The sequence below is a fragment of the Carassius gibelio genome, chromosome B17 (genome assembly GCF_023724105.1).
Source record: "Carassius gibelio isolate Cgi1373 ecotype wild population from Czech Republic chromosome B17, carGib1.2-hapl.c, whole genome shotgun sequence".
Lineage (NCBI taxonomy): Eukaryota > Metazoa > Chordata > Actinopteri > Cypriniformes > Cyprinidae > Carassius > Carassius gibelio.
The window spans coordinates 28,505,565-28,521,748 of record NC_068412.1 but is presented as its reverse complement, the minus strand read 5'-3'; the positions used below and the strand labels follow the sequence as shown (position 1 = coordinate 28,521,748).

The window sequence follows — 16,184 nt, the reverse complement described above, 5'->3', positions numbered from 1 at the left end:
CACATTTGAATAATAATCCACATAGTGAACATTGGCTACTACGCTTTAGTTTTTATCTTCACGACAGGAATCTTCATCATGATCGTCATTAAGATTATTCAGTCCAGTATCATAAGATCGACTGAAGACAAGAGAAAGACGTTCAGAAAGCATCTGATGATGGTGTTGAGTTTGTTCCTGCTCTTCGGTCTGACGTGGTCTGTGGCGTTCTTCAGTTATGGACCGATGCTCATTCCCTCATATTACATATTCACTGTGCTGAACTCGTTTCAGGGTGAGAAACTATTACATGCATCACTACATCTGGTTCAGTAGAACACTTCTGTTTTTTCCTACAGATTTCAGCTAATTCTGTTTTATGTATTATCCCTTATAATATTGGAGTTTGGTTATTTCTGGTCACAGTTCATATTTTAAAAATTATGCAAATAACTTTAATCATATCTGATATGTATTCAAATTAATTGAAAAAAGTGTCTTTGATCCTTTTTCCCCCCAGGTTTCTTCCTCTTCCTGTATTACTTACACATAACACAATGATGTCGCGGGTCAGTTCTCTGATGATACACAACCATCACTCAATCCAGCATTAACGCTGCGGAAAATATTAATATCTATCATACTTAAGACAGAACCCTTTCTTTGTCTCAGACTTCTTTCTCTTAGATTAAAATGATGTATGTACATAAAAAGTATGACTCTAAAAAGGGTCAGTTATACTGAAGTCACTCAGAACTAATGACAAATATCTGTTGATCATTACTAAAACTAATTACTTGTAGAAGGATTGAATTGTGCTTTCAAATCTCTGATATGATCTGATTTGTTGAGCATTATAGTCATCCTTATGTGATCATGTGTGTGTCAGAGCGACTCAAACAACACTGAAAATTATTTAAAAAAACAAAATAAAATAAGAAATATCAGGATGAATGTCGACAAGCCTTTGGATTCTGACATTTGCATGGTCATTTTATAAAGCATCCCACTAAAATCCACAAACACGGATGTGAAACATATTTGGTTAGAGGAAACATACACACACACACACACATTCTGTTAAATTCCAAATAAACATAAAATGCTCAAATGACCAAATGTAAACATGATTTGCATGTTTTCAGATGAACTTTATGTTAGTTTGCTGCGGCTCATAATCAAACAGATTCATATGTGGACACATCACACTCTCTCAACTCTGAGAAAAAAATCTAATCAAATAAACACTTTGGGAAATATGTCTGGACAAAAGCAGAATTTCCTGTGGCTGATGATCATCTCTTGTGTTTTACACCAGATAAGTATGTAGCTTTAAAAATTCATTTATAGCTCAAAAAGACTTATGTGCCAATGAATATGTTGTTTGGTGCACATTATAAGTATGTGTGAATTTAAATGTCGGAATATCGATTTTGACATTTAATAGAGTGTTACACCATGTTATACATTATTACTTAATAGTTTAATAATGTTGTGTTTGTGCAGCCTGCTCAGATGAACTGATAATCCAAGTCAATTCATCAGATCAGTGTTTCTGGAACCAAAGTAACTCAACAATTCCAGGTAGATGTGAAATATACTGCTAACATGCCTGTGTGAATATTGCTTATTTATTATCTGAGAACACGCGAGACGACTGACAAACTCATTGAGTTCATTTCTGATTTTCTTTCAGATATAAAATGGACATGTCTGACAGCTGATGAAACAACAGGAACTGTTCAACTAAATATCTCTACTCTTGGTATAACCTACTTATATTTGATTTATAAACCATTCTTGAATCCAAAGCTCTTTAAAAGGTATTTTTTAACAAATGTAAGTTTATTTTCTGTGGTTTCAGGAGAATGCAGATCATACAGCCTCAGCATAAAACAGGATAAGGATTATGAAATCAGAATGAATGAGATGATTCAAGGCATAAAACTGTGGATATTACCAAATGGATCTAATTATCAGTTTTCAGTCCAGAATTCATCAGGTGCATATTGTGTGTTTGTGTGTGTGTGTGTGTGTGTGTGTTTGCAGGACATCCCCTACAGTCACAGCACAGTTGTTTAATTGGCGTCTGAATATGAATTGTCCTGTAAACTCTGTAAAGAGATCTCAAGAACGTGAATCTTGTTTAATCTCTTCTCTTTTACAGTAATTAAGGCTTGCCAGGCACAGGATGGTATATTGAGCATCAGCTCCAGAATTGGTAAGATAAGATTTATCCCTTGTTTGGTAACACTTAGAATATAACATATATTAAATTAAAATTAAATTAATTATATGCATTTAGTAGACGCTTTTATCCAAAGTGACTTACATTGCATTCAGGCTAACAATTTTCTCCTTGCATCCAGTGTGGACATAATTAAGGATTATAATGACTTACACTATGATTTTATGTGTTGCATTGCATCACGCCACATAAACATGAAAAACCATACCTGCATTTGTGATCGGAAAAATGACAAACAACAAGCGCTACTCTACATTGCTCAAAACTCGCGTCAGTGTTAAATTCTTTAAATATGAAAACGTACTTACAGACTTTGAGTCAGAACAGCAGATATTGTAGTCTTCTCTCCTAGGATCAGGAAATAGTCCTCCATAAAAACAAATACACATTTGAATATTTGGGTTGTAAATACAATTTAACCACTACTTATTAGTCGTGTTCTCTTTTGGATTTTCGCTTTCGCAATGAAACACCGAGTGTATTCACAACATGGCGGTGGTGTTGGCAGCAACAATAAAGTTATGCCTTCTTTCTTTGCATGAAGATTTGGATGGTGTTATGTAAATTTTCCCACATCTTGATGTAAACATGTGGGGGCGTGTTTAAAGAAGTTATTTTAAGAGGGCATGTTTACAAAAAGTTAACTTTTTAGGCTCAACAGAACATTGAGCCTAACTTTCTTTTTTTTTCTATTTAAAGAATAATCACATTATTGGTGCACATCCAAATGTAGTCATTACTTCAGAATTTAAACTTTAAACAAGCAAGACGCTTAAAACAAGCAAAAATAAAAACAAGCATTCTCATAACCCTTTGGCTTGTGTAAAAAAAAACAACCCATATATATATATATATATATATATATATATATATATATATATATATATATATATATATATATATATATATATATATATATATATATATATACATTTCTATGAAGCAATTGATTTAATGGAGATTACTATTCGGTGGACAACTTTTTTTATGCATGATTTGATAATTATGTTGAATTTTGTGTTTTGATCTCTTGAGGATGTCAGAACATTGAGCCTGTTGATCCTGAAGAGAAATGTACAAACGCCCTATATAACAATGATATATGCAGCGGTAAGTCTGTTATAAACTACGTCTAGATTTATAAACTGCTTTTCAGTAGTTCTTTCAGTTACCTGTTTTACACCCATTAAGGTTTGATTTCAGAATCAAAATACATTTAGTAACATAAATTTAAAAGTGAACTTAAAATCAGTTTTTTTTCTTTAGTGAAAAATCACTAAATTAGGTGATATTTGTCAAGTCCCTAGACTCATTTGTTGTGTTTCCTCCCCATGTGTGCCGTGTTCCCTTTTACCGTATTTTCCGGACTGTAAGTCACACTTTTTTTCATAGTTTGGCTGGTCCTGCGACTTATAGTCAGGTGCGACTTATTTATCAAAATTAATTTGACATGAACCAAGAGAAATGAACTAAGAGACATTAACCAATAGAAAACATTACAGTATACAGCCGCTCTATGCTGCTCAGGTCTCCTGTAGTCTACACTGAACACATAGAGCGCCCTCTCGCGACTGGAGATGGTAATGTTTTCTTATGGTTCTTGGTTCTAAATAAATGCGACTTATAGTCCAGTGCGATTTATACATGTTTTTTTCCTCATCATGACCTATTTTTGGACTGACGTGACTTATACTCAGGTGCGACTTATAGTCTGAAAAATACGGTAATTAGTAATTTCTCACACCTGTGTCTTCCCAATCACCCTGTGTTTAAAAGCTTTTAATCATTTTGGTTTGTATTTGTCAGATATACTTGTTGAATGTCCTCACAGTCCCCTGTTTCTATGGATTATTAAAGATTATAGTGATTATTGTGACTCCTTGTTCCCTACTAATGAATTGTGACAATATTAGGCCCCTATTATGGGTAATGAAGGGTTCAAATTTTCTTTTTTGAGAATCCCCAACAACAGCTTGACATGCATGCAAGGTCAAAAACATTCATGGTCTTATAATATGCATTTATTTTTTACCTTACTTGTTCAACTACACCCAAACTATTTGCTCAATGATTCATTTTACCAATCCTCTCCTTTGCGTGACGCTAATCTGTGGTGATTGGTTGATTTCATTTCCATTTCATTATGCCTGTAATGCCTGATAAAGCAGCGTTTGTGAGCACAGTGTTGCTCTGTGTACAGCGTTACTGGGAGAAACCGCAATTTTTCTGCTTCAAAAGCGGCACCTAGTGGAAAATAATTAATTTGCATTTTCATTTCAAACCAACGCGAAAAGAACAACAAGTGTGCGGCACTATGCTAAAGTTTCATGTTGACGTCAACATGAAACGACTGGTTTCAATGATTCAGAGTCAACTCTTTCTTTTGAGAGGTAATAACATTATATACGGTGCACTTTAAGATTTAAAATTTTACAGGAGGTTTTCATTCACTTAGAGCTGTGTTGTCAATAATACATATTTGAACAGTGTTAACCAACATACATTCATTTGAGCACTTTAATCTTTAATATTTTTTCAGTTAACAATTACAAGAAATTTTGCTCATTATTTACTTTTTCTATTGAAGGGAAAGAAGGAAACAGATACATTCTGCATTTAAATGAGAGTGAATGGATTTGTGTGACCTGCGATGATGGAAGATCAACCACCATTAGTCCATCGTCAAACACTATATCTTACAATCTAACTACCAGTTTCACATCACATATGACAACTCCAGATCCAACTACGAGTTTCACATCACATACGACAATTGACAAACCAATTTTCACTGTCAAACCACCTGAGATAACTTACAATCTTACAAACCAACAAGCAGTCAATCAAAGCGGCGAGGTTGGATATACTGAACCTACAAAGGCTTCGTAAGTATGCAGTTACCAGTGGTTTTCAAGTCTTAAACTTTACCTTTATTACAGAACACCAAGTGATTCAATCTATTTTACAGAAAAAACTTGCAAACAATTGAGGCACAGATGAAGCAGATGGAAATTGATAATAAAACCAATGCGGAGATTGTCATTGGGGATGTTATTGGTGTTCTTCTAAGACAACCCATGGGCACAGAAACCAAAGACATGGACATATGCTATTCTTCACATTGGAACAAAATAAACGTAAAGCCCGAGAAGTATTAAAACATGTCCCTCTTGGAAGGAATATACATTTATTAAGCCATTTGTTCTTTTCACAGCTTGTTGAGAGCAACCAGAAGACAGAATTCCCCTGGTGTGTAAAGATCCCCAGTGAAGCCTTTAATAAATCAAGACTGGAAAACAATGGAAGTGCATTTGTAGGAGTTTTACGGTTCATGAACATGGCAAACAAGGTTTGCAATCTTCAAAAATTCTACTTCTGAACACGTTTCTTGATCTGTTGTGTTCACAAATATTTATGTTTGACTGCTGTATTATTATATGGTTTCTTGTTTAGAATGAAACTGAACCTACCATTGTTTTAAACAATGATAGTTATGGAATAACGATGGGGGCCAAAATCTCCAACCTTACCAACAATATTGACATATTCATTAAAAAACCTAACACGGTAATGAAGGTTTTGTTGAACACTTACTTTGTTATAATTTCCAGACAATGTGAAAATAAAATAAAAAATCAAGCGTGTTCTTACAGGTTGGCAGTAATGCGTCCTGCGTTTCTTGGAATGAAAAAGGTAAATTCATGTAGGACTGATCAGTTGCTTTCGACAAACCCAGTTTAATTTAAATAATTATAATTAATTCTCTTTTCTTAGAAGGAGAGCTTAATTGGACAACATTCGGCTGTGAGACAGAAACATTTGACAACAACACCATGAAGTGCTCCTGCTCACACCTGACGTTCTTTTCAGTGCTGATGGTGAGAAGAAGAACTTACACTTTCATCATTCATGTTTCATTTAAAGATCCCATTATATCTAGGGGTCTATACACATGTAAACAGGTATCGCATTGTGATATTTTGTTTGCCGAAATTGTGTAGATTCTCAAAAACTCTCTCTCATGGTGGGGGGACATTCAACATCTTCATTTCTTTTATTGTTTTAAAATGATTTTGTTTTCTTTAGGAATCCTGCAAGCAATTCATTTTTATTGAAATTAAACAGATCTAATTATTTTGTTCAGATCAAAATGTTATGACATTGTATGTTACAGTTGTAAACTGTGAACCTTCAAAGCAGGGTCTAAAAAGATATATGATCATTTTATAAAACACATATACATTTGAATAAAGGATCCTGCAAGCACTTTAATTTTCCTCCCTTTACTCGTATTGCACAAACGTGGTTCAATAACATGTTACAGGAAATGATTACTGCAAATGCAGATCCCACTGTGTTCTGGTTTTTATTATTTATTTATTGCTAAGGTTTGCATATGGTGGTGTGTTCTTAATGACAGCATTCCAAAAATCATGCCATTCTCCTAAAATAAGAAATATCCCAATATATCGCCTTGCTTACAGTATCGCAATATAATCGCTAAATACCGTATCGCAATCCATGTATCGTGATATCTATCGTATCGCCAGATTCTTACCAATACACAACTCTAATTAAATCAATATTTTGGTCCATGTCTATATGCTTATAAACATGTAAAAGATGACAAAAAAGACAAATGCATGCATTGAAAACTCGCTAAGATTGCTTACAATCAACAAATGGTTTTAAAAACCTCCTGCTGATCTGTGTATATCGTTGTCTTTTATCAGAAACCTTACCCTCCGTCAGATGGAAAAGACAAAGCACCACATCAGGAATCACTGACTTTCATCTCTTCTATCGGCTGTGGAATCTCCATACTTTTTCTGGCTGATGCTTTATTTATTCATTTCGTGCTACGGTAGAGTATCTTAAAGTATATTATATAGTTTGTGCTATTTAGTAATCGATAATCACTACTACTACACCAAGAAACAATTTTTACTCAAAAAATGAAAAATGTAAATTTCACAAATAATTACAAAGAAACAGCAAGTTACCATTGAATTAAACTTGAAATTTTAAAGAAACAGTATTTTGATGTAAAACATGCTACAAGTGATAAGCTCAAAGCTCTAAATAATGAAAGTTCATGTTACAAGAAAAGTTATTTTTGTGTTTTAATAGGAAAGCCAAGTCAAATCAGGCCACGAAGATCCTGATGAACATGTTTGTGGCTTTGTTTCTACTGAACGTCTCATTTTTGTCAAACGAGAGCGTCGCTAACACAGGAGACAACGCTGCGTGTGTCTTCATAGCGCTGCTCCTGCATTACTCCATGCTGGCCTCATTCACCTGGTTCTTCATTCAAGCTCTTCATATGTACTTATGGCTCATCAGACAGAACGTCTCCATCACAAACTACATGAGGAAGATCACCGTGTTGGGCTGGGGTGAGTTACACTCTCAGAACAAAATGGTACAAAAGCTGTCACTGGGGCAGTACTCTTTCAAAATGTTCTTTTTAGGTATAAAACTAGAAATTAATCTAAATAAAAATATTGAAATAGATTTTTTTTTTGCTACTACCTGAAACAAGAATTTTTCAGTGACAAACATTATATATCTATGTGTTTGCAGTGTGTCCGGCTCCAGTAGTCACAGTTATCATTTCTGTAGGAGGATATAAAGCAGTGATCCTAAACACAACATCTGAGAAAATCACACGAATGTAAGTTGTTCTGCAGTCACAAATGCATAAAGTTATGAACGTCTAATGATTGTCTTCCTCGTAATGTTTCATTATGTATAATTACAGGTGCTGGATTTCCAATTTTTATATTCACTATATAGTGAACATCAGCTTCTATGCTTTAGTTTTCATCTTCATCATGATCATCATCGCGGTTGTTCATATCAGAAACATAAAAGCGACTAAAGACAAGAGAAAGACGGTCAGAAAGCAGCTGATGATGGTGTTGAGTTTGTTCCTGCTCTTCGGTCTGACGTGGTCTTTGCCATTTTTCAGTTATGGACCGATGCTCATTACCTTATATTACATATTCACTGTGCTGAACTTGTTTCAGGGTGAGAAAAAAATAAATAAAACATTTGTTTTAGAATACTTCTATTTCTCCTGTATATATTTAATTATATTATTTGAATTAAAGGTACAATTTGTAAGATGTTCGCAGTAAAATATCCAAAAACCACTAGTGTTATATATTTTGTTTAACAATATCTCTAATGTTTTCAATTACTTGTAAATCATGTAAATCATTAAAGAAAACGTATACTATTATAACGATCAACAAGATTAGTATTATGGGGCATACATGCCAAACGTGGGGCATCGCGAGGACTCGTCTGATCCATAGTCTGATCGCGTCTTTGCATTGAATTTGTATGTAATCGCGCAAATCTCGCGTTAAATCCATGATTTATCTTTCCGTCTGATTGATGGCCGTCAGCAGTTGGGTAGAAGACAACAAATCCCATCATTCCACACTTTAAATTATCATAATTTATTGTTCTATATATTTTTTGTATACTTTATTTTTTTTTTATAAAATATTATTAAATCTTTTTAATTCAATTATTTTATTGATTGTAATGGATTTTAAAAGGATGCAGGCAAATAATTTGACCAAATGTTTGTCACAGTTTAAGTCATGCAAATTACTTTAATTATATCTGAAATGTATCTAAATTAGTTGAAATACGGTTCTCTGATATTTTTGTTGTTGTTGTTTTTTTTTCAGGGATTTTCCTCTTCGTGTATTACTACCACATCCGCAATGATGTTGAGGGTCATTTCTCCAATCATCCAGAAAGCACCAGCTCCACTAGAAACATCACTTAATTTAGCATTAATACTGCAGAAAATATTAATATCTATCATACTTACGACAGAAGACTTTCTTTGTCTCAGACTTTCTTAGACTGATTTCTTTAACTGATCTGTACAGGCATTGTTTGTATAGGGGAAAATTCCTCCTGTAGCTGGTGATCCCTCTGCTCCTTCTTGTTGCCTTACTGTGTTTTATCAGTTCAAACTTCTTCAGTTTTCTACCATGGCTAGAATAGTTGATCAGTTGAAGCCATCGGATTCCCCTCTTGATGTTGTTCCATCAAGACTAATCAAACAAGCATTCAATGTATTTGGGCCAAGCATTTTATCAATATTAAATAGCTCCCTTGTATCAGGGACTGTTCCTGCATCTTTCAAGCATGCTGTAGTGCAACCATTAATTAAAAATACTAAATTGGATCCTATGGATTAAGCAAATAACAGGCCTATTTCAAAACTGCCTTTTCTATCAAAGGTGCTGGAGAAATCTGTCCTTATTCAATTGCAGTCTTTTTTGAATAAGAACTCATTATTTGAAGTTTTCCAATCAGGGTTTAGGGAGCATCATAGTACAGAGTCTGCACTTTGAAAGTTCTCAATGATGTTCTGATAGTAGTGGACTCTGGTGATACTGCACTTTTGGTGTTAATTGACCTTAGTGCAGCTAAGCCATAGACCATGAAATTCTTGCTGCTCAACTTGAACAGGTGGTAGGGATTCGAGGAACTGTTTTAAACTGGTTTAAGTCCTATCTAACAAATAGGAGCTTTTCAGTTACCCTGGGCAAATTTTAATCATCATCAGCCTCTCTTAAATGTGGGATCCCACAAGGATCCATTTTGGGACCCCCTTTGTTTTTACTGTATAGGCTGCTAATTTGATCTATCTTTAGTAAACATGGTTTATTGTTTCACTGCTACGCTGATGATATGCAGATCTATGTACCTATACAGAAGAAAGGCAACTTTTTAGAACCTTTCCTTGCATGCTTAAAGAAATTGAAAACATGGTTGGCTGTGATTTTTCTGCACTTAAATAAAAGTAAAACCAAAATTACAGTTTTTGCACCCTCCAATGCATCTGGGTCTACTAATATTAATTTAGGCCATTTATCTATCTATGGTAAATCCATGGTAGAAAATGTAGATGTAATTTTTGATGATGCCTTAAAATTTGATTAGCAGATCAATGGTGTTGTTCGATCTGGGTTTTTTCAACTAAGAACACTGGGAAAGATTAAACCATTTTTATCCTTTTGTGATTTTGAAAGAGTGATCCATGTTTGGACTGCTGTAATTCCCTGTATGTAGGTATTAGTCAGTCCACCCTTTCATGACTAAATATTGTCCAAAATGGCGCTGAAAGTTTGTTAACTGATTCTCAGAAATGGGACGATTTCACTCCCATTTTGACATCTTTGCATTGGTTGCAATGTGGTAACATGTAGTACATGTAGTAAATGAGTATGATAAGCTCATTATGAGAGTAAAACATAAGGACATTGTTTATTTATTTATAGCACTGGTAATGCACAATAGGCCCCTGTGGCGCGGCCTAAGCTTTTGTTCTTAATGGCATTTTTTCCCTTATATTACTGTTACTTTTATACTTTAAGTAGTTTTTTTAAACCAGTACTTTTACACTTTTACTTGACTAAAAAGCTTGAGTTGATACTTCAACTTCTACAAAAGTCTTTTTAAACCCTAGTATCTATACTTCTACTTGAGTAATGAATGCTAATTCGTTTGACACCACTGGTTTTCAGTGTGTCTGGCTCCAGTGGTCGTAGTTATTTATTCTATAGGAGGATATGAAGCAGTGATTATAAACACTAGAGCTTTAGATCCTGATGGGTTCAGGCTCAATTTATATAATTTTATGCGGGCACGGGCTTATGCGGTAAATGAGCGGTCATGTGATGTGTTTCGATTAGGGCGAGAAAGATATGAAAATGTATGGAGTGTAACATAGTGTAATGGAGGCTTGCCTCTGGCGATTATGTTTTGGTTGCACCAGCAACTAAAGCAAAGTCTGAGGTGTGGAAACGTTTTGACCATGTTTATCATGAGAATAATGAGCCAGTGGGTTATATTGCTGGACACCATCAGTGAGCGCAGGAACGCGCTGAAGACATCTACAGTGGATTCAATCATTTTCCTCCACAAAAACATGTAGGCCTAGCGTAATCTTGGTGAGTGATAGCTAAATATTAATTGACTCTTAAATGCATAATGTAGACAGAGTATATTAGGCTTATGTTGGCATTATTCTTTTATTAAATGTCAGCTGCTAGTGGTGAAGCCAACTGAAAGACTTGTTTTTATAGGTGCGTTGGCTAATTTATAAGCTAAATGAGCCTATGCCTATTTAGAGTGCTGAGATGTTACAGAGGACTTATTTTATTTCTTTATTCCAACTTCCAAGTGGCCTATAGCCTACGTCAGTCATGAATAAATTTTTACAACATATAAATGACTCATTCTTGACAAAAGAGCTGTGTGTGTGCGCACATTTGAATAATGTCGGGCTGTAAACGGGTTTGAGCTTTTAAACATCTGTCAGTCAAAATGTACTTGGCGGCCTCGGGCCGAAATCTGTCTCTGATCCGAAAAGTGTCTCTGATCCTTTTTTTCCAGGTTTCTTCCTCTTCCTGTATTACTAACACATTCACAATGATGTCGCGGGTCAGTTCTCTGATGATCCAGAAAGCACCAGCTCCACTACAACCATTACTCAATCCAGCATTAATGCTGCTGAAAATATTAATATCTAACATCCTTAAGACAGAAAGCTTTCTTTGTCTCAGACTTCTTTCTCTAAGATTAAAAGATTGTATGTACATAAAAAGTATGACTCTAAAAAGGCTCAGTTATACTAAAGTCGCTCAAAACAAATGACAAATATCTGTTGATCATTACTAAAACTTATAGAAGGATTGGATTGTGCTTTCAAATCTCTGATATGATCTGATTTGTTGAGCATTATAATCATCCTTATGTGATCATGTGTGTCTCACACTATGAACATTATTAAAAAAATTAAATAAAATAAGAAATACATCTTCAAATCAGGATGAATGTTGACAATATCACGGTCTCTGTCTGATTGTGTGCTTCTGTTAATTAGCATCAGCTGCGGTAATGAGCACCAGCTGCATCACATTTGCATTGCCTTTAAGTTTGGCTGGCATCCTGTTCGTGTTGTTGGTTCGTTGATTCTCATCTGTTTTTCTTGTGTAGTTGTGCTTCTGTCCCTCCAGTTGTGATTCTCTGGATCTTACTCCTCGCCTGCCTAGGATTCCTGCGCTGGGTTTGAGTTACTACGTTCTCATTGCTGACTGTCAGAGCTACAAATAAACAATTTTTACCTCTCACTTGGATCTCGTGACTCGATCATTGTGACAGAACAAACCAACCAAGTATGCAGATGGGCAGGTCTCGCCCTTTCACAGCAGGAGAAGCAGAGAGGTTTGTGCTTATACTGTGGAGCCACCGGTCACATCGTTCTGCAATGTCCAATAAAAGCTTGTGCCCACCAGTAGGTAAGAGGTTACTGACCGGTGGAGCAACTCATAAATCCTCTCTTTCTGTTACGTCGCTACCGGTAAGGCTGACTCTCCGTTCTCTCACTTTTGACTGTGAGGCTTTTGTGGTTTCGGGGGTGGAGGGTAATTTTCTAGACATAAATGTCGTGAAAAGACTTAAGATACCTATGCTGGAACTCTATCAGCCCATCTCTGTGGTGGCATTAAATGGTCAGCCATTACCCTCTGTCACACATTCCACAGTCTCTGTCAAACTCATCATCTCTGGACTACACACTGAAAACATTAACTTTCTCTTAACTGACACTCCTGCTGCTCCTGTGGTGTCGGAGCATGTGCTGGCTAGTGCTCCATAATCCCAACATAAATTGGGGAAAGAATTCTGTCTTGTCCTGGAGTGAATATTGTCATGCGTCATGTCTGTTGTCTGCATGTTCTCTTGTGTCTTGTTCTGTGTTTCAGGATGATCACACTGACCTGTCTAACATGCCATGTGAGTACCTCGACCTAAAGAGAGAGTTCAGTAAGTCTCGGGCTGCTTCTCTACCTCTGCATCGTCCCTATGAATGTGCTATAGAGTTATTGTCAGGTACGTCTCCGCCTAAAGGCAAATTATATTCGCTTTCCAATCCGGAGAGGGAGGTCATGGAGAAATATATTTCTGATTCTCCTGCAGCCAAGATCATCCGCCCCTCTTCCTTTACAGCAGGTGCGGGATTTTTTTTTTGTGAAAAAAAGAAGACTCTCTTCATCCCTGTATTGATTATCAAGGGTTGAATGACACCACAGTGAAGAATACTTATCCTTTGCCGCTGATGTCGTCGGCTTTCGAGCGTCTGCAGGGGGCGTAATTTTTCACGAAATTGGATCTCCGTAACTCTTATCATTTGGTTTCGCATAAGAGAGGGGGATGAATGGAAGACCGCTTTTAATACCCCCAGGGGGCACTTTCAATATCTTGTTCTTCCTTTTGAGCTTTGTAATGCCCCCGCTGTATTCCAAGCACTCGTCAACGATGTGTTGAGAGATATGGCAGATCAGTTCATTTATGTCTACCTGGATGACATACTGATATTTTCTCATTCTTTCCAGTAACATGTTCAACATGCCTTAACCTTCAAGACTGACTTCAGTTGGTCTAGTGCAGTGGAAGCTGCATTTACCAAACTAAAGAGCTGCTTCGTTTCAGCTCCCATTCTAATTGCCTCTGATCCTTCCCAGCAGATTGTGGTGGAGGTTGACATGTCAGAGGTGGGGGTTGGCGTGGTTCTATCCCAGTGTTCCCTTACGGATGGTAGGGGGCATCCTTGCGCATATTTTTCTCACCGTTTGTCCCCCGCCGAGCGTAATTATGACATTGGTAACAGAGAGCTGTTGGCAGTCAAGCACGCTTTGGGAGAGTGGCGTCATTAGTTGGAAGGTTCGGGGGGTTCCTTTTATTGTTTGGACTGATCACAAATATCTTGAACACATCAAGTCCGCCAAAAGATTAAACTCTAGGCAGGCTCAGTGGGCTCTTTTTTTCGGTCGTTTGGACTTTTCTATTTCTTATCGTCCATGTTTTAAGAACATCAAACCTGACGCGTTCTCCCATTTTTTTTGATGTTTCGGATCGCCCATCTTTTTCCGAACCCATTGTGCCGCAGAAAGTCTTTATTTCTGCAGTGACGTGGGACATTTTGTCGAAGGTTCGCATAGCCTCGCAAAGGGTAACGGATGCCCACTAGGTCGGTTGATTGTGCCAGAGGCTTTAAGGTCCGAAATAATCCACTGGGGTCATTATTCCAAGGTAGCTTGCTGTGATGGCCTGTTACCACTCTCTTTGTTGAGGAGGAGCCCTTCTTTCCCGTGCACTAATTATTTTGTTCATGCAACACGCAACAGCATACATTCCATTCATCCAAACATGCACTTTATTCTACTGAGCTTACTTTCACACCACATGGTTGTATTATGTTATGATAGTTGTTGTATCAGTGTTTTTGTTTAGTTAATACATTTCATTTTGTGGGTTAAAACTGCGTCTTTCTATTTTCCTCATGGCTTTAGAGCCAGGTCATGACAAAGTGGGGCCTCGTCCGTTGGTTTTGATCCGTTATATCGCTTAATTGTTATTTCACTAAGTTTTGGAGTGGGAGTTGTATTGTTTTTGCTTTTGTTTCGCAATGTCGGGTCAGAATATTGTGAATGGCGTGTCGTCATATGTGACGTCAGCTGATGGTGAAGATTAGTTGTAGCTTCGATCAGGTGTTAGAATCCATACAAAGTGGCTTTGTTTGAAGTGGACGCAGTTTTGAAACTTTTTGTGCAGTGAATTTGGCTTTTTTTTTACTTTGGTGTGCAAGAATCAGTGTTGGGTATAGTTACTTTGGAAAGTAGTTAGTTAGGTTACAACGTTACCATCAATTAAAAGTAATCAGTTATGATACAGTGTTACCTATTCATAAAAGTAACACGTTAGAGTACTCATGCGTTACCAAAAATTAATAGCCGTTTGCAGCGGCTCACACATGACAGACACAGCCCCCGGCCCCTTTAAATGCACCTAGAAGTCGTGACTCCCGTCTCCCGACAATGAATAACGTCAGTCATCCGACTAAATTAACACTGCAGGATAACAATAACAGGAAAGACAGTCAGCAATCGGCTATTCCACATGCCGTTTTATTTATTTATTATCACAGAACATATTATTAATCAAAATTTGCACCTACCCAGCCCGGGTAGCCTAGGCTACTGTATATTATGAGCACCACAAGAAAACTCCTGATTTTTCTTTAACTTTAAATAATGCAGTTATCAAAGTACAATTATGCTTACTTGTAAACACAACCTTAAACAGGCTTGCAGATTTAAATCCATTTAGAAATGATGAACAATCAGCCAGCCAACGATCTAACAGAAATTAACAGCTGCCTGTCAAACAAAAATGATAACAAACCGAATTAAATCCTTCACCGCCACACAGGCAAATGACAAATCGATTAATAGCCGAACTAAATATTATTAAAGTGTCACTCACAGTCACAAGCCTAAATTCGCTTTAACACAGTCCTCTTACATTTACTCTTCAAAGTAGTGATTAAAACGTAGCGTTAAATTTGAGGTAGAATTTTTGGCGGTCGACAGAAGCTTTTCACCAATTCAGTGTGCATTTTACCATTATGTTCTTTTCTTTTTCGTTGACAAATGGAAAATAATGTGCGTACTTCCATAAACCAAACGCTGACCTAGGCCTACTGTCTGACAAAAAGCAGGCTGCAGTCGGGATTTTCCTTTCCTTAAAATAACGGATTACTTTTTTTTTAAAATAACGAAGTTACTGATTACTTACGCACGAAACTAATGCGTTAAGTTACACATTTCAGGAAAAAAGTAATTAGAGTACTCTAACGCGTTACTTTGTAACTCGTTACCCACAACACTGGCAAGAATTCAGGTAAGTAAGTGTATGACTATGTTACTAAGTATTCATTGCTGGCAATCGGTGTCCCTGTTAGGTGAAGCAGTGTTGCTCTTTTGGATTTTGTTGGGCTGGGTTTTGTAGTGTTGTGGTGAAGGCAGCTAGAGCCATTGTCTCGGGCGCAAATCTGTGGTTTTCGGTGAGTTGCCAGTTTTTG

At 36.6% G+C, this 16,184-nt stretch overlaps 1 protein-coding gene across 4 annotated transcripts in view; it reads left to right on the top strand.

The window, feature by feature from the left end:
• The window catches only part of LOC127976775 (adhesion G-protein coupled receptor G1-like), a 64,488-nt gene that overhangs the window by 30,990 nt on the left and 17,314 nt on the right, over positions 1 to 16,184 (top strand). Inside the window, exons 15-18 of one of the 4 annotated variants that reach the window (XM_052581438.1) lie at positions 7,358 to 7,623; positions 7,811 to 7,901; positions 7,989 to 8,257; positions 8,932 to 9,347. The exons of 1 other annotated variant lie outside the window; for it this stretch is intronic. In XM_052581438.1, the coding sequence (XP_052437398.1) occupies positions 7,358 to 7,623; positions 7,811 to 7,901; positions 7,989 to 8,257; positions 8,932 to 9,032 (727 nt within the window). In that variant the 3' untranslated portion in view covers positions 9,033 to 9,347. Of the gene's footprint in view, positions 1 to 7,357; positions 7,624 to 7,810; positions 7,902 to 7,988; positions 8,258 to 8,931; positions 9,348 to 16,184 lie in introns of those variants that run through there. 2 more of the 4 variants (XM_052581439.1, XM_052581437.1) reach the window with 2 other exon arrangements.